General features: G+C 37.0%; 1 protein-coding gene across 5 annotated transcripts; it reads left to right on the top strand.

Moving 5' to 3' along the window:
• The first annotated feature begins 7,698 nt into the window (after positions 1–7,698).
• EMB2107 (26S proteasome regulatory subunit, putative (RPN5)) lies at positions 7,699–22,321 on the top strand. 5 transcript variants are annotated; one of them, XM_028209244.2, is made up of 13 exons: positions 7,699–7,837; positions 8,496–8,574; positions 8,703–8,897; positions 12,378–12,485; positions 12,592–12,696; positions 12,825–12,881; positions 13,009–13,205; positions 14,900–14,999; positions 15,128–15,240; positions 15,367–15,520; positions 15,600–15,677; positions 21,536–21,781; positions 21,944–22,321. In XM_028209244.2, the coding sequence occupies exons 2-12, from the start codon at positions 8,572–8,574 to the stop codon at positions 21,752–21,754; spliced, it is 1,329 nt and encodes a 442-aa protein (XP_028065045.2). In that variant the 5' UTR covers positions 7,699–7,837; positions 8,496–8,571; the 3' UTR covers positions 21,755–21,781; positions 21,944–22,321. The 5 variants fall into 5 exon arrangements, with proteins under 5 accessions (XP_028065045.2, XP_028065044.2, XP_028065047.2 ...); XM_028209243.2 differs by having other exon boundaries at positions 7,734–7,871; XM_028209246.2 differs by lacking the exon at positions 7,699–7,837 and having other exon boundaries at positions 8,360–8,574; positions 21,536–21,772.
• Positions 22,322–22,906: the final 585 nt, after the last annotated feature.

Genomic DNA, 22,906 nt, shown 5'->3' with positions numbered 1-22,906 from the left:
GTGAAGTAGGTGATAGGTTTTAACATTTTATGTATATTTTTTTGGGAGCTTTTTTGATAAATCCATTTTCTAAGAGCTTTATTCCATCCAACCCATATTCTTTTTGACTATTCCATTAGGTCCAATTTGAGATAAGAAGACCAAAATACCCTTTTCATCTACTTATGTTCCATTTAGTTCACATTATTTTCTTATATTTCAATAAGTCCTATGGGTGACATAATTACCAAAATACCCTTAATGTGAATGTTCACACCGTCAACGTAAATGTTCATATCGTCAATGTGTAGGGGCCCGACCCATGTCGATCCTCGTGGGTGCCCGGAAAAATTCGAGTCGGGCCAGGCCGGCCCACAGGCCAAAAAAATAGGCCAAGCTCGGCCTGTTGATAATATGAATATTCACATTGACAAGTTAACATTCACATTGATAGGAGTGTAAAATTGGCCTGCGGCCCGAAACCGGCCCGCCGCCCGGGGCGGGCCCGGATCGGCCCGTTCACAATGTGAATATTCACATTTACATATTAACATTAACAATAACATTGACAAGAGTGTAAAATTGGGCCATGACCCGTGGGCAGCCCGAAGCCTGGGCCCGGGTCGGGGCGGACCGGGCCCGGCCCGGGTCGGGGCGGACCGGGCCCGGCCCGGCCCGGCCCGGCCCGTTGACAATGTGAATATTCACATTGATATGTTAACATTCACATTGATAGGAGCGTAAAATTAGCCCGCGGCCTGTGGCCGGCCCGAAACACGCCTGCGACTCGTGGGCTGCCCTGGGCGGGCCCGGCCCGACCCGTTGATAATGTGAATATTCACATTGACATATTAACATTCACATTGATAAGAGTATAAAATTAGCCCGCGCCCCGTGGCTGCTCGAAACTAGCCCACGGCCCGTGGGCGGCCCGGGGTGGGCCCGGCCCAGCCTGTTGACAATGTGAATATTCACATTGACATGCTAACATTCACATTGATAAGAGTATAAAATTGACTCGCGTCCCATGGGCGGCACGAAGCCCGTGGGCGGCGCGGGGCGAGCCCGGTCCGACCCGTTGACAATGTGAATATTCACATTGACATATTAACATTCATATTGATAGGAGTGTAAAATTGGCCCATGGCCCGTGGGCGGCCCGAAACCAGCTCGCTGCCCAGGACGGGCCCGGCCCGGCTCGTTGACAATGTGAATATTCACATTGACATATTAATATTAACATTGATAAGAGTGTAAAATTGGCCCGTGACCCGTGAGCAGCCCGAAGCCCAGCCCCGGGCCGGGGCAGGCCCGACCTGTTGACAACGTGAATATTCACATTGACATATTAACATTCACATTGATAAGAGTGTAACATTAGCCCGTGCCCCGTGGCTGCCCGAAATACGCCCACGGCCCGTGGGCGGCCCGAGGCGGGCCCGGCCTGGCATGTTGACAATGTGAATATTCACATTGACATGTTAACATTCACATTGATAAGAGTGTAAAATTGACTCACGTCCCACGGGCGGCCTGAAGCCCGTGGGTGGCTCGGGTTTGGGTCCGGGCCTACCCCGGGCCGCGGACGAGCTTCGAGCAGCGGACAAATTTTACACTCTTATCAATGTTAATGTTAACATGTCAATGTGAATATTCACATTGTCACGGGTCGGCCCAAGCCCGCCTCGGGCTGCGATCAGGCTTCGAGCCGCCCACGGGCTGCGGGTCAATTTTACACTCCTATCAATGTGAATGTTAATATGTCAATGTGAATATTCACATTGCCAATGAGCCGGGCCCGCCCCGGCCTGAGGTCAGGCTTCGGGCTGCACACGGGTCACGGGCCAATTGTACACACTTATCAATATGAATGTTAACATGTCAATGTGAATATTCACATTGTCAACAGGCTGGGCCGGGCCCGCCCCGGGCCACCCACGGGCCGTGGGCGGGTTTCGGGCAGCCACGGGGCGTGGGCTAATTTTACACTTCTATTAATGTGCATGTTAACATGTCAATATGAATATTCACATTGTCACGACTCGAGCCAAGCCCGCCTCGGGCTGCGGTCGGGCTTCGGGCTGCCCACGGGCTGCGGGCCAATTTTACGCTCTTATCAATGTAAATGTTAACATGTCAATGTCAATATTCACATTGTCAACAGGCCGGGCCGGGCAGGGCCCGCTCCGGGCAACGGGCGGGCTTTTGGCCGTCCATGGGCCGCGGGCCAATTTTATACTCTTATTAATGTGAATGTTAACATGTCAATGTGAATATTCACATTGTCAACGGGCCGGGCCGGACCGGGCCCGCCCCGGGCCGCCCATGGGCCGCGGGCGGGTTTCGCGCCACCACGGGACGGGGGCCAATTTTACACTCCTATTAATGTGAATGTTAACATGTCAATGTGAATATTCACATTGTCAACGGGCCAGGCCGGGTCGGCCCGCCCTGGACTGCTGTCCAGTTTTATACTCTTATCAATGTGAATGTTAACATGTCAATGTGAACATTCACATTGTCAACAGGCAGGGCCGGGCCCGCCCACGGGCCGTGGGCGGGTTTCAGGCAGCCATGAGGTGCGGGCTAATTTTACACTTCTATCAATGTGAATGTTAACATGTCAATGTGAATATTCACATTGTCAACGGGCCATGCCGAGCCCGCCCCGGGCCGCGGGCGGGCTTTTGGCCGCCCATGGGCCGCGGCCCAATTTTATACTCTTATCAATGTGAATGTTAACATGTCAATGTGAATATTCACATTGGCAATGGGCCGGACCGGGCCCGGCCCGGGCCGCCCATGGGCCGCGGGCGAGTTTCACGCCGTCACGGGACGAGGGCCAATTTTACACTCCTATTAATGTGAATGTTAACATGTCAATGTGAATATTCACATTGTCAACGGGCCGGGCCGGGTCGGGCCCGCCCTGGGCTGCTGTCCAGTTTTATACTATTATCAATGTGAATGTTAACATGTCAATGTGAACATTCACATTGTCAACAGGCCGGGCCGGGCCCGCCCACGGGCCGTAGGCGAGTTTTGGGCAGCCACGAGGCGCGGGCTAATTTTATACTCCTATCAATGTGAATGTTAACATGTCAATGTGAATATTCACATTGTCAACGGGCCGGGCCGGGCCGGCCCCGGGCTGCAGGCGGACTTTTGGCCGCCCATGGGCCGCAGCCCAATTTTATGCTCTTATCAATGTGAATGTTAACATGTCAATGTGAATATTCACATTGTCGACGGGCCGGACCGGGACCGCCCCGGGCCGGCCATGGGTCGCGGGCGGGTTTCGCCCCGTCACGGGACGGGGGTCAATTTTACACTTCTATTAATGTGAATGTTAATATGTCAATGTGAATATTCACATTGTCAACGGGTCGGGCCCGCCCCGGCTCGCGGCCGGGTTTCGGGCCGCCTACGGGCCAATTTTACATTCCTACTAATGTGAATTTTAAAATATGAATGTTCGCATCATTAAATTGCTAATCGTTCAAAAAATATTTATAAGGGTATCAAAATTAAATATAAGGGCATAAGTGTCCAAGAAAATAGTGTAAATCAAGAAAATGGACTTTATGGAATAAAACTATACATACATGGGACTCAATGGGTTAAAAAGTTCCTTCATGGACTTTTTGGGTTAAAACACTTCTAAATTGGACTTATCAATAAAAATCCCTATTTTTTTCCTTTATATATCATTATTATTTTGTCACTCGGTATGCATTAGCATGAGTTAGTTTGTTGAATTTTAGTAGGAGGGTAACGCGGAAAAAAGGAGATCGGATAACACAAAGGTATAAAACTCCTCTTTATATAATTTAAACTGGCAAATTCACCCCATAAAGTGATGCTAGACATTACTAGGTCATAGGCCTTAGTTATTAATTTTTTGAATAAATTATACGGATACCCCTTTTATAACTTTGAAATAACTATAAGGATCTTATGATTAACAGTAAGTGAAAAACAGGCCCGCAGTATTCAGGTTTCGGGAGGTCTTAATCAATGCAGATAAATTTAGGAGTTGTGATTAACCATGAAGATCTTGTAATCATTGATTACATTTTGAACACAGATTAGACAAGATATGACTCTTCCATAGTTGTGATTAAACATGAGGATCATATAATCATTGATTGCACCTTAAGTACAGATTTGACAAGATGTGACTCTTCCATAGGCTTGTGACAATCGATAGTCTTGTCTTGAAATCTTTTGATGTAGTCAAGAATATCATCACCTCTTCTTTGAATTTCCTTGCAAAGTGTTAATGTATTGACTTGGCGTAGAATTTGTTGACCATTGAATCACAACTTTTGATTGGGTTGATGATTTGAAAATTTGAAACTAAATTGACGCACTCAAAAATCGAACCGAACCAAAATAAAGAGATCAGGTTGGTTTGATTCTTCGATTAATCGATATTTTGCACATTTCTAATAGAAGGGGGTAACGATTTGTTAAAGTTGAATATCTAAACTTTACAGTGAAGTTAACACATTATCAAACTAATGTGGACTTATTTGGGTAATTTAAATTGTTCATCTTGTACAACTAACTAATAAAATTATCTATCAAAAAAATTAAATTGAGCCAACAATAATTGTTATGTTATTAGATTAATGTCTTAAGAATAGGACATCAATCTGTTATAATATATAGTGTGTGATTTGATCATATAATTACTTATGTTTGATCTATTTAATTTTTTAAATATATTAACAGGAATATAGATTAATTTCGTACTCCACTATGTTTATTTAGGCAAAAAATAATTTTCGGGAAAATGATTTTCATATTTTTTGGTGTTTGGTATAATAAAAAATGAAAGTCAACGGAAAATATATAATTTCTAGAAAATGATTTCCATATTTCCTGGTATTTGATATAATAAAAAACGAAAGTTAATGAAAAATATTTTTTATAATCAACAGAAAACAAACTTATATGGACATAAAACATTTTCAACTTTTAAAAGGTCAAAAGCATTTTTCCGAACTAAAAATTTTACTAATGTCACAACTTGCCACTCTCACATCTACCACCACGCCACGATTAACACATCCACTATCACTGTTATTGCCACTAGCACCGTTACTGCCCCACTACCATGTCACTACCTCCACCTCTACTTTCATTCCACCACCACCACTCTCAAACATAAATATATATATATATATATATATATATATATTTTATAAAAATATTTTTTATCCAAACAAATCCCAACTCAATAGAGCCCTCGTTTGGTATGTTGGATTGGAAGGTTAAAAGGTTAAAATAATCACAAAAATAAAAAATAAATTAAAAAATTAATAAGACAAAATGTCACGTCTAAGCTATAATCATTTCATTTTTTCTTTTATAAAAGTAAAAAAAAAAAACTAAAAAATTCAATCCAAACAAAACTTTTTAAACCAGACTAAAATAATCAAAAAAATTAAGAAGTCCCCAAACCAAGCAAGAAGGTGTTAGTGTGGATGTTTAAGAAGTTGCTATTTTCATAGGTTATTTTAGTTTTGGGAAAACTTCACTTTACCCCCCTATGGTTTGGACCAGGTGCAGTTTACCCCCTAACATTCGAATATCACCACATAATCCCCTTTGATTAATGGACTAAAACACACACTAATTTTTGTTAACAGAAGTTGTAAATTGATAATTATATCCTCATATATATATATATATATATTATTTCAGGGGAAACCCAATTCTTTCTCTTTCCATCTTCATCATCATCATATTCTTCTTCTCTCTCTCTCTCTCTCTCCCCATTTCTGAGTTCAGATCCAAAAAATAATGTGCACTTTATCTTTTACTCTACATTTTATCTTTTACCGTGTTCAACTTGGTCTCATAAATAATGTGCACCTGTAGCCACTTCTAAGAAGCAACTTTTCACATATTACATTATATATATACATATTTATACTATCAGATTGAGTTTGACCCAAATATATACATATATATATTATGAATCTGACTAGAATTTGACCCAAATAAATGTGAAGCTTGTTCCAATATATTGGTTTGTGATTAGTGAGTGTCATTTTGACTAGTTTCTTTGATTTTGAGTGTTGGATTTGAGATTGAGAGTTGGTGATGATGATGATGACAACGACGACTTTGAAGACCAAGTTCTACACGTAGGTAGAGATCGAAAACTCAAATTGACAGAGGAGGTGAGAGGTAGGGACACCATCGCTGTGGTGACATTGTTATAGAGATTACAAGCTTAAATTGGAGGTGAGATTTCTTCCCTATAGATCACGTTACATTACAGTACCTTAAATTAACTGGAAGGAGTGATGAGACTGTGCGTTTGTCTTTTCTTTTTCTTTTTGTTTCTTTATTTTTGTTGTGTGCTATATTTGGTTGATGGATTTCTCATATAAATTTCTGACTGCTATTGCTAAAATAATTCATAGGTGTCTGCTATTGCTAAAATAATGATGTAGAAAACAAATTTTTTTCCTTTTTTTGTTATTTTCCTACATGTATGATTTTCTTCTTGGCATTCTTACATCTGAGGCTAATGGGATTATTTCAAAGCCTCCACCAAAAAGAGTATTCTCATCATATTTCAAGTTGGACCTAGTAGATGTAGAACCCTGTGTTTCAGGACCAAAAATGTAGGCCTTGTTTGGTTTGTGTTTCCCAAAAATTTTTGGGAAAAATTCTCTACAAATAAGTTTTCAAAAGTAATCAAACCAAACAAATTTTCTCAAATTTTTTTTCCAAAACTTGTTTGGTTTACAAGTTTTCCAAACAAATCTCTCTCCCATACACATCAAATCAATCACTTTTTCTAAAACTCTCTATCAAAATAATTTTCCAAAACATCTTTTGAAAAAAACCAAACCAAACAACTTTTCGTACTTTTTATCTCTAAAACTCATCTCCCAAACTCAAACCAAACATACCTTTATTCTCAGTTCTAGCACCAAACCTCATCTTCAACCCACCATAAAGAGAGAAACATTAAAGAAAGAAGGAAAAAGAATGGTATATTTTGCAAATTTGAAAGTGAATGAGGGGTAATTTAGTCTTAAAAATCAACTTACTCTTTTCTAGGCGCCTGAGCCTTACATTCCGTTAATTTAGATGGAAAAGCTGACTGTGCGCTTTGGCCCATAAACCACATAAGAGTTATTTGGTGATTTCTGAATGTCCGGGGGTAAACCACACCCGACCCAAACCAAAGGGAGCCAAAGTGAAGTTTGCCCTTTGTGTTTGAAAAATAAGTTGGATTTTTTGGAGCTTCTATTTTCACACATCACTTCCTATCTTTCTACATCTTTCTTTAACACACACACCTAATAAATTTGAATTATTATTTTTCACTCAGTACACATCCTATTATACCAAAAATATCCTACTTTTTTCATTTTTCAAACTCTAACCGTAAACTAGCCACCCATCTTCACCCAAGCCTCTTTTTACCGCTGCCATCATCTCTGGCAACTCTTTCCGTCGGTGAAGGGTTGTAGCAGCAGGGGAGGGTGGTCACCGGAGGAGAGAGAGACAGAAAGAGAGGCACTCGTGCCCAAAATTGGAGATTGTACGATCGCACGACAGAGAAGAAGAAGAAGGAGGAGGAGGAATGCGACAGAGAAGAAGAAGAAGAAAATGAGGAGGTAGAGAAGGCTGGTGATGGGCGGCTGCAGCAGCGACGATAGTCACAAAGGGGTAGAGGCGACAACAGCGGCGACAGAAGGGTGAAGCGAAGGAAGATGGGGGTTGCGCCGATCGTGTTCTTAGATTTGCAGGTGAAATGGGTCACGATAGTGGAAGAAGAGGCGACAAGAAGCAACAGATAAGGGGAGAGATGGCGGCAGCGACAAAGGCAACGACTACGGCAACTGCGGCGATGAAGAGTGGTAGTAATTTTAGGGTTAGGGTTTGAGTTGAGAGGGAAAATTAACGTTAGGTTTTGATTGAAGAAGAAGGGCCTATTTTGCTAATTTTATTTTAAGAAAAAAATGTAATAAAAAAAATATCATTAAGTGTGGAAGGAGAGAAAGTGATGCGGGGAAATAGATGATATTTCTAAAAGAAAAAGTTAAATAATTAAGAATTTAATATAATATTTTATTTTATTAATTATTTTAATTTATTTTATTTTATTTATAAATTTTATCATAAAAAAAACTATAAAACAGCATCTGCCCAACACCCCAGTGTAATTTGCCAAAGTTTTGTTTTTTGTTTGGAAAAATGAGTGAGAGTGTTGGCATTAATGATGTGATAGTAGGCTCTACTATGAATAATTTGATGATTTGATATTGGTGTTATATTTTTTATTTTTATTTTTTTTATTGAGTTTCATATTATTAATGATCTTTTACCAAATTAGTCATCTCTATCATTTTTGTTTTGTTTCACACCCCAGTCTGTCTGGAATAACAAATTAGACTGGCTTACTAGCATATAGTATACTTGTCGCCTACGACAAGCCATGGACACCATTTAAAACTCCGCACTGTCTCTCTCTTGGTGTTCAGATTCAAAACTCGCTGTTTCCCTCTTTGAAAGCTAGTTCATTGACTTCTCAATTCCAATCACCCATTCGAATTCAAGATGGTAATTTCAATTCAATCTCTTCAATTTTTGTTTTTTCTTGTTTCCAGATTTCAAGCTTTGTTCTTCGATTATGCTTTCCGGATGCTCAAGCTCCTTTTTTTATTCTTTGCAATTGATTTGCGGTTCAGGAAGTTGGAGGCGATTTGGATGCGAAGATAGAGTCGCTTTTGAATGTGGAGAAGCAGATGAGACTAGCAGGCGATGTTGCCGGCACCAAGAAGGCCGTCACCGATATTTTGCAGCTTTGCTTCGAAACTCGTGCATGGAAGACCCTCAATGACCAAATTACCTTGTTATCGAAGCGCCGTGGTCAGTTGAAGCAGGTATGGAGAGAGATCATAACTTTAGTTTATATCACCATCTTTTCAGGAAGAGATTTAAATATATATATATATATATACATATATATATGTATATAATTTATTGTTGCATTTGTTCTGCACTAATCTAGTGAAAATACATAATATTTGTATATTTTGGTGTAATGAGTTGTCAGTTATCACCACAAAAAGGAAATAAAGAAAAGTTATCTTGGGCTGTTGTTGGTGTATTGGAGATATAACAAACTGAATTTGTGTACTAAAATAAATTGTAAGAAGTAATATAGTTGTGCTGAAGATACTTGCTATAAAAAATGTGTACTCATTATTTTTTGTGTTGGGAGTAAATTGTATCTTAATTGTGTAAAAAAACTAAGATTGGATACCACCTACACGTGTGCACTAGGATGAATCACTGGCATCCACTCATATGTGTTTGGGTAATTACATGTCAGTGGGATTTGGGAGTCAATTACATTTTAGTGCGAATCTATTATTTTAATTGCAATAGATAGATGTGGCAAGAAGGATAACAAAGGGGTAAAATCTACCTTATGAATTGACCAAACTACCCCTCACATCTCCTCCTTTTCACTTTGTAACTGTATTTGGCGATCGGTATGTCCATGCCAACCTCACCAACCCCCCTCCCCTCCTCTGCCATTCTTGCCCCTTGTCTTCTCTCCCAAACAGGCCCCACCCCCAAACCTTAGCCAATGTAGCTCCCAAAAAAACCCACCAGACCCCCACACATCTTATTCCGTTGATGCGAAACATGTTTGATGCAAATGGCACTTCTACTTCATGCAAGTGCAATATGTGCAAATGCAAATTGTATGGGTTGTCACACTTAGTGTTATTAAAGGGGCGCCTAGGCCCAAGGTGCAGTTAGTGCGCACCGGAACATCTCAGGCTAGGCGATAGGCCCCATAAAGCTGCATGAAGGCTGCGCTTTAGGCTTAGGCTCAAGGCGCATGTCTTGTTCGCTTTTAAAATGTTTGTTTATCACAAATACAACCCTTGATTGTACTTAATTTCATTATTTTTTTGTTTACATGCAGTTATAGGGGATTAAATTCCTAAACATACATTGCAACTTAACACTTTTTTGAGCCGTAATTATACAAAGACATTGATTGGATAGAGCTTTCTTTTCTACTAGACTAACAATTGTTGATCTTCTTCTTCTTCATCTCTTCAATCTTTTTCTCTTTTTTTATGCTTATTTGGTTTGACATGTGGATTTCTTCGTGATTTTCAAATGTTTATGATTTGTAAGTTAGATGTTTGTGTTTTATGTGAACCTTGAATTATTTGTCTATGGTAAAATATTGGTATTTGTTAGTATTTATGTTTTAAAATATTTAATATTTAAATTTACTTGTGTTGGACCTTGAATTATTTGCTTATATTAAATTTTCTATTTTTTATCGTCAACATAAGTCTCGTTATTTAGGGTCGATTATCACAACGACGGGGGAGATTGATGCGGATGTGGCCCATAAGATTAAGATGGGATAGCTTAATTGGAGAAGTGCGTCTGGGGTACTATGCGATAAACGAATATCCACTAGACTAAAAGGTAAGTTCTATAGAACGACTATTAGATCAGAGATGTTGTATGAGATGGAGTGTTGGGCAACCAAGAAATAACATGTAGATAAGATGAGTGTTACTGAGATAAGGATGCTAAGATGGATGTGTGGCAAGACTAGACAAGACAAAATTAGGAATGAGTATATTCGGGAATGGGTAGGAGTAACACTGATAGGAGATAAGTTGAGAGAGAATCGATTGAAATGGTTTGGTCATATTCAACGGAGACCAATAGAGACAGTAGTGAAGAGATGCGATGCAGTGACGGTAGATGAAAGTATTAGGGGATTGGGTAGGCCTAGATTAACGTTGGCTAGCGTTGTAAATAGAGATATGAATCTACCTAATTTGACTAACGAAATGTCCTTTGATAGAGCCGCATGGAGAAGAAGGATTCATGTAGGCAACCCCATTTGATGGGACTTAAGGCTTGGTTTGGTTTGGTTTGGTTTGGTAACATGAGCCTCGCTTTGATGAAGCTTGCGCCTCGCCTTGCACCTAGACCCCAGGAAACCTTGGCGCTTTAGTGTGCTTATTGCCTTTAATAACACTGGCTCACACTTGTCACTTGCACCGCGCCTGGTTAACACTTGCACCCATGCACCGTTCAACAACAGGGGTCAGGGGTTGTGAGAAGGAGGGTTTAGGACGGTTAGGCGTGGCTAGGGAATGGGGGAAGGGGTTGTTGGTTGGGGAGGAGAAAGGTTGGGAGTGGTAAAGGAGTGACAGGTGGTGGTGGTAGGGATTGCGGCAGTGAAGGGTGGGGGAGGGATGGGGGTTTGTAGGGGAGGGCACGGCAATGGTGGCTGAGGACGGGTGGTTAGCCTTAGCTGTTGGAAAAGGAAGGAAGAAGATGTTAGTTTGTTCCATTCAAATGGTAGATTTCATGTCATCACTGTGTAATTATTTTTCTTCTTCCCACATCTATTGCAATTAAAATAGATTTTCTACTAAAAATGTAATTTATTTCTTCAAATCCCATTGAAATGTAATCATCCCTATGTTTATTGGGCGGCATACTCGTGTATGTGTACTATTATGTATGCAAGCTTGTGTTCATAGGATTTTTCTACAGTGCAAAAAATGTGGCTTTTGGGTAACATACCTAAAAACCACTCTAACCATTAAATTTGGATAAAGAAAAAATTCAGAAATTGTTTGGTAATTAGTAAAGTTGGATACCAAAAATAAGGTGGTTTTTTTTTTTTTGAAAGAAAACAAAGTGGTTTTCATGATTCTACTTTCCACTGAATTTGGTCCTACTTACCACCAGAACTGAATTAACTTACCAAGTTACCACACATTGTGATAAAAATATAGGATCTACTTACCATCAGAAACGACCCTACTTACCAGTTATCATACAATGTGATCATTCTTAACATTTTTTGAATGTACGGTACCCGAATACCACTAGTTTTGTACCATATTTGGACCCTGTGTTTGTATTTTTGTTCAATTATATGCACTGAGAAGTGTGTCTGACAGACACAAGCACGAGCGCTTGTTGTATGTGTAACTGCATAATTATGTGTATCATGAATGAACATACGTATGAGGTGTATCTATCTCATGAACAATCACACTATGGTTTCAATTTGGAATTGTGTGAAATTTATTTTAGTTTGAAAATGTTAATCCTTGGTCTTTCCTGGTCTTTCAATTTGGCATTTTAATTTTTCTCCTTTTTGGGATAAGAAATATCTTGGAGCCAGCTTTTCCATGCTTTAATTCTTTTTTATACAACTTTGGTTGCTTCAATAACTAAGTATATCCTGTTAATAATGGTGTAATTTGCCTTCGTTTTGTTCATGATAAAAAAGTAGTGTGGACATTGTTTTGGTGTTAACCTCTATAACATAAACTTGCCTCGTTGTTTTCACACAGGCTGTAACTGCAATGGTCCAGCAAGCGATGCAATATATTGATGAGACACCTGATCTTGAAACTAAGATAGAACTTATTAAGACACTTAACTGTGTATCTGCAGGAAAGGTGAACATGCTTTCCTGAATTTGAAGATATTTTGTATTGTATTGTCCTCATTGTGAAGTTTATATTTCATGTTTTCTGTTTCTCAATTGGCCCTGTTATGTTGTAGATATATGTTGAGATAGAGAGAGCGCGATTGATCAAAAAACTTGCAAAGCTTAAGGAAGAACAAGGGCAGATAGTTGAGGCTGCTGATTTAATGCAAGAAATTGCTGTAAGTGAGGGATGAGGGATGAGTTTTTTATTCTTAGATTTATTTCTGCTCTGATGTACCTGAATAAATTCCTGTTGAGGTGCTGTTTTTATCCATTATTGGCACTTTTTGATGGCATTGATATACAGGTGGAAACATTTGGTGCAATGGCAAAAACTGAAAAAATAGCTTTCATTCTTGAACAAGTATGGGGCTCCTTCCTTTTCCTTTTTGTTTTTTTTTGTTTTCCCCCTTAAATATTTTGTAACCTTGTCTAATGGCCGGGTTTTGGTGGGAATATAATGGTGGATCAATGAAATTTAAATTTTGCAGGTTCGTTTATGTTTAGACCGCCAGGATTATGTGCGTGCACAAATCCTCTCTAGAAAAATTAGTGCAAGAGTTTTTGATGCAAATACTTCAAAAGAAAAGAAAAAACCTAAAGAAGGTGATAATGTTGTGGAAGAGGCTCCAGCTGATATTCCATCATTGTTGGAGTTGAAGCAAATCTACTATGAATTAATGATACGGTATGGGAGTGCCCTACTTTTTGCCCTGCTGTTTTATTGTTCCATTATTTCTGTGAAGTCACATGAACCAGAAGTCTCTCTCTCTTTCTCATGGTACACTACATTTTCACCCCCATAACTTTATGTCATAGATCACATTACCTTTTGTTCCATCTAGTGTATGTAGTCAATAAGAATCATCTTTTTTAAATACAAAAATCTCATACCTAGAAGTGTTGTTTGTGTTTGCCTAAGGAATGCATAGATGCGAATATGATTTGGAGATTGGATAGATATTGAGAAAGTTTAAAGAAACTAGAGAGCAGGAATGATGTAAGACGGCCAACAAAGAGAAAAATAATGTAAGTGAGAAGAACAATCACATCCAAAATAGAAGAAAATAAACCCTAAAATCTCAATACTCAGTATCTCAATTCAATATTCGAAACTACATGACACTACTACATAATGGCCCATTTATAGACATCCAAGAAACCTTTAATTTAAAGTCACCAAAAATAAAACATTCCAATACTTAAATCCTATTTAATATTCTACTATTGATAAAATTTCAAAAATCTAAATTCCCAAAAAATGCTTGATTTTGTTCTCATATGATCCTTTCCTGTCCTCATCAGAGAGAGTGGAAAGTGAAAGTTGGAATATGCAGACATTTTGGAGGAAAGTACTGGAAATTTTGTGTTTATTTTGAAATTTTGACATAATTTGTTTTCTAGATGCCTTCTGTCTTTTCCCAGTCATGTATTAACACAACAAAAAATTGTGACCATGACATTGCCCCTAAAATGGGATCTCTGGCCAAATCTCTCTTTATCTAATTTAACTGAGAAAATAGCCCTTGATAGGCCGGAATAGAGAGAAAAGGATTCATGTAGCTGATCTCACCCTAAGAAGCATGGGTATGGATATAGATGCAGACACAGGACATGGTGTTTTCAAAAAAATAGGGACACGGACACAGCATAATACGCTAATGAAATATGTTTTTATATATTTTTATTTGCTATCTAGATTAATATTACATTCACAAACAATCAATATTAACAAAAACTAACTCTAATTTTATATTTAAAAAAAAAAACACTTTTAAATTAACACTTACAATTTATATATTTTTTTTATGGATGATCTATTAAGTATTTAAATGTAAGAAAAGAAATATTAAACATTCAACATCCAACATTCATCATAGGCACTAAAGAAAATGGGAGAAAAAGACAAGTTAGCATGTGCCGAGTGTATCCCCGGTGTGTCCCCTGAAAATAAATTAATTAAATAAGGGCCTGCTGTGTCTGCATGTGATACGGTATTTCTTTTGAAGTGTCGATACTTCATAGATCTTATCGATTTGGACATAAAATTTAGTTTGGTGTGGTGTGGTTTGGTTTGGTGAAAGTTTTACTTAATTTTGTGGAAATTTGGTTAAAATTCTGCAATGGGTGAAAGTTTGGTCAAATATCTTAAATTGAAAATTTTGATTTTCCAACTCGTGCTGAGAAGAAGGGAAGGGGGGGGGGGGGGATTGGTCGCTTTGTAGTTTTTTGAACTGGCCTAGAAATGATTTATGACAACCATCTCAACATAGACATGTTAAAGGAGTTTTAGATGAAAGCTTTGAATATGAATAGCTTTATACTTCTTTGCTTTTTTCCAGTTAGTTGTCAATTTAATTTGTTGCCTTTCAATATCTGTAGGTACTACTCACACAGCAATGATTACCTTGAAATATGTCGTTGTTACAAGGCAATATATGAGATTCCCTCTGTCAAAGAAGACCCTGCTCAGTGGATACCAGTATCAAAACTAAACTTATGTTTTTTTTTTTTTTTTTTTTTTTGTTCTTTGTCTAAAGGAGGGGGAAAAAATAGAAAAATATGCTTTCTCCACTGTTTTTCAGCTTGTCTAACAATTATTTGATGCAGGTCCTGCGGAAAATATGCTGGTATTTAGTTTTGTCACCGCATGATCCTATGCAGTCAAGCCTTCTTAATTCCACATTGGAGTATAAAGATCTTTCAGAAATTCCTCATTTTAGGTGTGTCCTAACCAATCTGAAACCAATAGTAAATGACCCCAAAAAACCAAAAAAACAAAAACAAAAAGTGAGCATAGTTTTGTTCTGTTAACACTATTTGATGCTTGCCCTTCTGTTCTGTCATAGGTTGCTTTTGAAACAGCTGGTTACAATGGAGGTGATTCAGTGGACGGCTTTGTGGAATGCATTCAAGGATGAATTTGAGAATGAAAAGAACATGCTTGGTGGTTCTTTAGGTGACAAAGCAGCTGAAGATTTGAGACAGAGAGTAATAGAACATGTAATCTTTCACTCATGTTCAGTTATATATTTCAATTAGATGCTGCAATGGTTCATTTACAAGACATCGTTTCTTGCAGAACATCCTTGTTGTCTCAAAGTATTACTCAAGGATTACCTTGAGGAGACTTGCTGAGCTGCTTTGTCTCATTGTTCAGGTATGCCAATACTTAATTGTGGTATAGTCGTCATCAAATGTTTGTGATGTACTCATTTGCCTATTTACTTGTTTTCCTATGAAATATGATGGATTTATTACTAACTTCCCACTTGAAAAATTATTCTTGGGAATTTATATCATGACAAGTTACTCATTTTCATATTTACTTGTTTGCCTATTGAATATGATGGGGACTGATTACTAACTTCTCAAGTGAATATTTTCTTGTTTGTCAAATGTTCGTGATGTTCTCTTTTGCATATTTACTTCACACCACTAGCACCACTTCCTTCTCCCTCTTTCCCATTTAGCACCCAGCTCTGATTTTCTTAGAAATTTTGTTTGAATATGTTTCTTTGTGGGTATTGGAGCTCTCATTTGTCTTGTTTATATACCCACACAACTATACATATTGCATAGATAAAAATCAGTTCCAATCCAACACGTCTAATTAAAAAAAAATTGTATTTTTTGTTTTCCGTTACCTAATTCGTTAAGCTTCGTAACAGAATTATGGGTTCATGGATTATACAAATTCCAAAGGTTGTGCTCTAGCTATATTTAGAATTTAGACAATTGAAGAAGCATGGACGTAGACAAATGACACGTTAATTTTTCAAAAAATGCAAGACACAAAATATATGGTTTTATATATTTATTATATGTCATATATATGAATCTTTATTGGTTTTCTTTTATTATTGTATCCTATAAGTTATTTTGTTCAAATTTATAATATGTTTCATGTGTGTTTAAGTGATGGACACTTGTGTCCCCCAAGTGTACGAAGTGTGTTTATGTCTAAAAAATTAAAAAAATATTGACACATTTGGATGTGTGTTCAACACATGTTGTGAAGTGTCCGATGAGTGTTGGTCTCGGACACGTGTCGGATACAGACACAACAGGGACACACATCTTCGTAAAAGTGTCTATATGCTTCTTAATAGACAATAGCATAAAAACATATTATTTGTGCTTGAGAGGGAAAAAGATTGCTTTCAAGTCATTAGACTCATTACTTGATGATGGACGCTGGTGTTTCTCAATGATCTATGAAGCACACATTGATTTGAGGCATGATTGCCAAGATATTCATTGTCTTTGACATTTTGATTGGTAAAGCAAGGCTCTAGAGGGCATACTAAGGGATTGTTTGGGATGATCTAAATAAGTGCACTTTTTGACTTTTTATGAAATATGGGTTGGGTTTGGGTTGAGTTTGAAGTGATGTGTTAGAGAGGTGATGCGACTTAAATAAGATGATGTGACTTAAATAGGATAATGACTTTTTGACTTTCTATCTTTTTTTCAAGCATGCCAAACTTGGCCTAAACCTGGGATGCTATGCATATCCATACTAGGCATGCAAATCTTACCATGACATCCTCATTCATCTACATGACACTATAAAGCACCAAAAACCATACAAATGAATTGGAGTGAGGAAATGATTCTTTGGACCAAAAAATGGGGACACACTTAACGTCATAAATCAACATAAAAACTGGAACACATACTTAGAAAACCAATGTGCCGTTTACTCAAATTGACCACAAACATAAAGGAACCACATACCCAGACAAACACCTTCCAAAGAAACTGAACCTAGCATTACTAACTCTATGCTGAACATCAAGAGTTATAGGCACCAAAATTTCTTAGCTACATCACAATGAAAATCATATAATATATAAGTAAATTGTCATGCTCTAAAAAATTATTCAGGGAAAAATGTTTTGGTGTTAGAAAGCTATTTCTAAAAACGAGGAAAAAAGTGTGAAACTTTCATTTGAAATTTTAATTTCAATTACTCTTATTTTTAGAAGATTTCCTTTATGCCATAAAAACTTTACATATATAAAATCTAAGCATGCACTTATTTATAATTTTTTTTGGTCATTCTAAATATATATATTTTTGTATGTTTTTTAAAAGTTCCCTAGAAGTTGCTAACTTAAATACATAAATTGTTGTATGGGATAAAGTTAGTCTCTTTATTATAATAGGGCATTACAATAATTGCCAACATGAAAAAATGTCAAATTTATATTAAATTGAGTTTAAACTAAAAAATCTATCACAATCACTAGAGTTAGGTTAAACTCTCTAAACACACAATATATATATTTACAAAATACAATACTATGATTATTTTGAAAAACATTTAATTTGATCACCTACTAATACAATGTTTTCAAATTTGATTTAATTATGGTTGACATCTTATTTAAAAATGATCTGCAGAAAATGTTTTGATATATTAATAGAATACTGATTATCTTCAACTATTTGTCTACGTTTTGTACTGTTTTTCATCCAAATTTTTTATTTTTCCATTTCAGTTGAGAATATAAATTCTATTTAATTTATTTTATAAGTTTTTATTCTTTGGCATTTTTGATAATTTAGTTATCTATTTATTTATTTTACTTTTATGCTTTTACCTTATGATGTACCATACTTTCAAAATTTCTCATTCATAAATACCGTGTGTAGTTATTTATATCATATTTATATAAAATAAAAATTCAAACACAACCATACAAGTGCATGTCACAGGTAGAAAACTAGTAGAAGATGATAACGCTGTCCTCCTTCTACACATACGATAACACGACAACAATTAGTTAGGAAATTCTTGTGTCTTCCATTTCAAGTCATGTTCCGTATCATTTCTATAAAAAAGCTAGTGTAGGACGTTTGTTGAATCTTTGGTTTTGGAGGGCTTTAGAGGATTGGGGACTTTTCAATCCATGGAGGCCCTTTTTAGTGTGCTCTATGATTTTGGAATTCAGCATAGTTCAGGATTTTTTGGGTTGGAGGTGTTCGGGGTGAGGAGTCTTTTTGATTAGTTTTGTCTACCAGGGCCTTTGTGGTGGGGGACAAATTTTGCTGCTTGGAAGGACATTTGGAGGAATAAGGCTCCTAGGGATGCTTTCTTTACATGGACAACTGCCATGGAGGTTATTTTCACCATTGACAACCTTAGGAAGAGACCCGAGGTGATTATTGACGGGTGTTGCAAGTGTAAGAAGACCTGGGAATTTGTGAATCATCTTTTTTATTGTCTGGTGGCCAGTGGGCTGTGGAATTTGATATGCGTGATTTTCGGGTTGACATGTGGGTGATGCCATATTTAGTGGGAGATCTCTTTGTTGTATTGAGTTCTTGCCATCCTAGAAAGTTAAATATAGGAAGGCTTGGCAGACGGTGCGCTGTGTGTTATGTGGATTATGTGAATAAAAGGCAATGGAGATCTAATTAGTAGTTGAAAGGATCTATGCTCATTTCTGTGAATTTTTTTCTTTTTCTTTTTTTCTGGAGAGATAGAGAGGAGTGTCATTTTTCTATTGATTCTTTTGTGCAGTTTATAGGTGACTTGTACATGCCACTGGATGTATAGTACATAGGATGCGGCTTTTTAAATGTACAGGGTTTGCATCCTTCTTGGTGGTTATTTTTTGCTAATGAAAATTTTTTATTAAAAAAATAAATAAACAAGGGCAAAGTCCATTTTAGACCCTTGTGTTTTGATCTTGGAGCACTTTACCCTATTGTCGTTCAAAAATTGCCAAGGACCCACCATGTGCTTTTGACCATTTTGTACTTTACATCCCTACTGTTATTAATTCCATCAAAATTGACAGAGTTTGTGTAACACGCACTGATTTTAAGACTTGGTTGGTATGCAAAAAAAATCAAGTTAAAAGTCAAATTTCGTGGTGAAAAGACAAATTTATCCTTTCTTCATCTTCTTCCCATTTAAAAACCCTAACCCTAATACACCCACCACTGCCACACCAAGTGTTGCAACCCAAGATTGAGATGGTGAAATATATCAAGTCCTTTGCCAAGCCTACACACTGCTTTGTCTGACCCTAGTTACCCTCTCACACTCACTAAATGCCTATGAGAGTATGGTCTATGTGCTCGGGTGGTCACTGGCATGGCCGCATGGAAGATTTGCTTAAGCTCAGAGAGCTTCAATGTTGAAAATGGCACCTGGGGCAAAAAAGACCTTCTCAGAAGAAGAATTTACCCGCCCCCACCCATCTATTTACACGGCTTTTCCACTGTTCACCATTGAAATCAATTTATTAGAGCTTTGTTAATGTATCTGCATCTGGCGAAGGAAACACCCTTTTTGTGTGTCTTTGAAGGGATTGTTAATTCCATAGATTTTGAACCCAATGGTGTGACCCAACATCTCCTCACGATACCTACTGAACTTGTTCTTACTTTCTATGAAGGATTGTCCATAGTTTTCACTGTTACTCTCGTCTTGGATCATCATCAAGATCATAACCTTATTCATTTAATATTGGAAAAAAATAATCAATCAATGAAATAATCAACCAAGTAATCGAAGATTTCGGTGCTTTCTTTTCGTTGATTTGGATGTTATGGGTGGATATGGATCTGGATTTGATATATATATTATTAGATTATAAACTGAGTTAAACATTAGAAATTTAGTTATGAAATTAAGAGTATTTGGAAATTGGATTAATATGTGATTTAATTAGTTAGTATGTAATTAGGATAAAAAAGAAAAAGTTATGTATAATTGAAGAGAGAGAAAACAGTAGAGGGTTGCTTTTGTCATTTTGCATCTTCCGTTAACGAAGTTAGTGTTGCATTTTAATCCAAAATAGCGTGGGGCCTTTTTGGCTTCTTTTGAAAGACAAGGGGGTAAAGTGCTCTTGGGCCAAACCCTAAGGGAGTCATAGTTGTCAATCCTGTACTATATCTGCCGGTACGTACCATACCAGAGAGAAAACATAATACAAATAAGCCAATACCGTTCTAGTTAATTTCTCTGTGAGTTCCAGCCAATTTCGTAAATACCGGCAGAATTGAACAGTACCCAAGCAAAGTGAATTTATGATTTTTTTGTTTTATTTTATATATTTATATATTATATAATATACTTTGTTGTCCTAAGTCAACAAAACAATACAACTTTGGATGTTTAAATTATATGCTTAAATATATTATATTTTTAAATTATTTGCTCCAAAACAATATTTATAATACATATATAATATTTTTGCGATAAATCCAAAACGGTACTTTGTCCGGCACGAAGTTAATGACTTTGGGTAAAGTGGATTTTGCCCAATAAATATTAAAGGAATCCACCAATTCCTATTCTTTTATTTTTTATTTTTTATTTTTTGTTTTTTTGGGTAAGTAGGCATTTTTAAGAAAAAGAAAAGGAAAAATACAAATTTACTAGAGGCATACAGCAGGCATTACATCATAAGAGTAAAGGTAGTTGATGGAAGAACACCCTCAACAGAATACCACAAGTTAACAGTATACATCCAACCAAAACACAAATGCAATATACAACCAAACAGCTAAAGCCGAAATACATTGGACCTATTTCTTGTACACAATGCGCAAAACCCAAAATAAGCTATATGCTGCCTTCCCAAATCTCTGAAATGTCTGACCTACTTGTTTGATAACAATGTGCTGCACTAAACAGCGGCCACAATTATTCTATGCCTTCCCAGCCTCTCAAGATGCTCTTGGTCGGCAAAATTATGTATAGAACAATTTGTGGTTCTTCAAGACAATACAACACAAGTTACACAACAAAACCCAAGGTAGCACACTGATTTCAATCGACTTACCGAGCTTCTTTAAATGAAATTGCCGTTCATTGGATTACTGCATAATGCTTTTGAAGCTCATTTGCTGCAATACTTTCCCCAACTGTATGATGATTCTTCTGTTCATGTCTTTGCTTGGGTGATTGGTGTTATTGAAGTCGCATATAGTTATCTCAATCCCCATCTCCTGTATGAAGCGTTAAATATTGTTCCTGCTGTGTCTGTATCTCAGGAAGCTGAAAAGCATCTTTCAGATATGGTTGTCTCAAAAGCATTGGTAGCAAAGATTGACCGGCCAATGGGGTTAGTTTGCTTCCAGACAGCGAAGGACAGCAATGACCGTTTGAATTCATGGGCCATCAACTTGGAGAAGTTGCTTGACCTTGTGGAGAAGAGCTGTCACCAAATCCACAAGGAAACTATGGTTCACAAGGCTGCCTTGAAAGTTTGAAAATGCTCTGATATATGGGTACCAAATGCAAGTGCAAGCATACTCCTTTTTGTTACACCTATAAATATAATAATATATTATTAGCTCAAACATATGAATAATATATTTTGTTACACATATAATTCAAATTTCATCACATCTCAAAGGTTATATACTAATAATTTATTTTTATTTTAAATTTCTTTATAGGGTGGCCCTTGTGTTCTGCTGTGTTTTGGGGACTATTGACAGAAACAAAATTTGCAGTGGGAAGAGATTTATGTGCTTTATTTGTTTTCACCACCATGTTCTGCTTTTATTGAGATTGATGATTAGATAATCCAGTTGGTTTTTCTGTCTTTTGAGTCTTTTGTGCTATTATTCTTTGTTAGTTTTTTTTGTTTTTCATCTGTTATTCATGGTCGTCGTGATCAATTTATTATTAGTTGTGATTTGAAAGTCAGTGAGGTCCATGAATGATGCTTGTAATTCAATTACATAAAACAACCCATAACATGACATGATCATGTTAGTGGGGTTCGTTCAGCTGACTATATATATCTTTCTTTTGGCGGAGTGATTTAAAAATACATTTTAATGATTCCAATGGTTAAAAAAAAAACAACGGTAAAAGAAAAATATAAATGTAGCTAGCCTGCACTCTACTCTTGTCGAATGGATGAACTAGGTGCTGTTACTTCAGAGGTTGTTTGGAGAAAGATCTTGTTAGTGGCTTTTTAGTTTTTTGGTCAACATATGAGATGAAATAAATTATATATCTTTGGAATAAATTATTTTTTTATAAAAAAAATGTGTGAAAAATAATGTGAGTGAAAATAAATATTTGATTTTTTAATATATTTTTTTTTTACTTTTTTAATAATTTTTTAACTTTTAGATTATTTTTCAATGTTGCGAAACGACCCTTAGTTTATTAGGGTATTCCTGGGGGCCATTTTCATAAATAAGCTAAAATAGTACAGGAATTCCCAAACTAATAAGCTAACTCGCGGTTTACAATCGCGAGTTCAACAAATTTTTTCCCGTTTCGCGTGAAAGTTGATAAATCTTAAATTCGTGGTTACGAAAAACGATTTTGATTAAGAAATCGCGGTTACAAAACGCGATTTTATTCAAAAAAAAATTTCTTTTAAACTCGTGGTTCTAAACCAC

The sequence above is a fragment of the Camellia sinensis genome, chromosome 4 (assembly GCF_055761805.1).
Source record: "Camellia sinensis isolate YWXY chromosome 4, ASM5576180v1, whole genome shotgun sequence".
In the NCBI taxonomy this organism is placed as follows: domain Eukaryota; kingdom Viridiplantae; phylum Streptophyta; class Magnoliopsida; order Ericales; family Theaceae; genus Camellia; species Camellia sinensis.
Note: the sequence above shows the minus strand (reverse complement) of the source record. Positions and strands in the feature narration are given on the sequence as shown.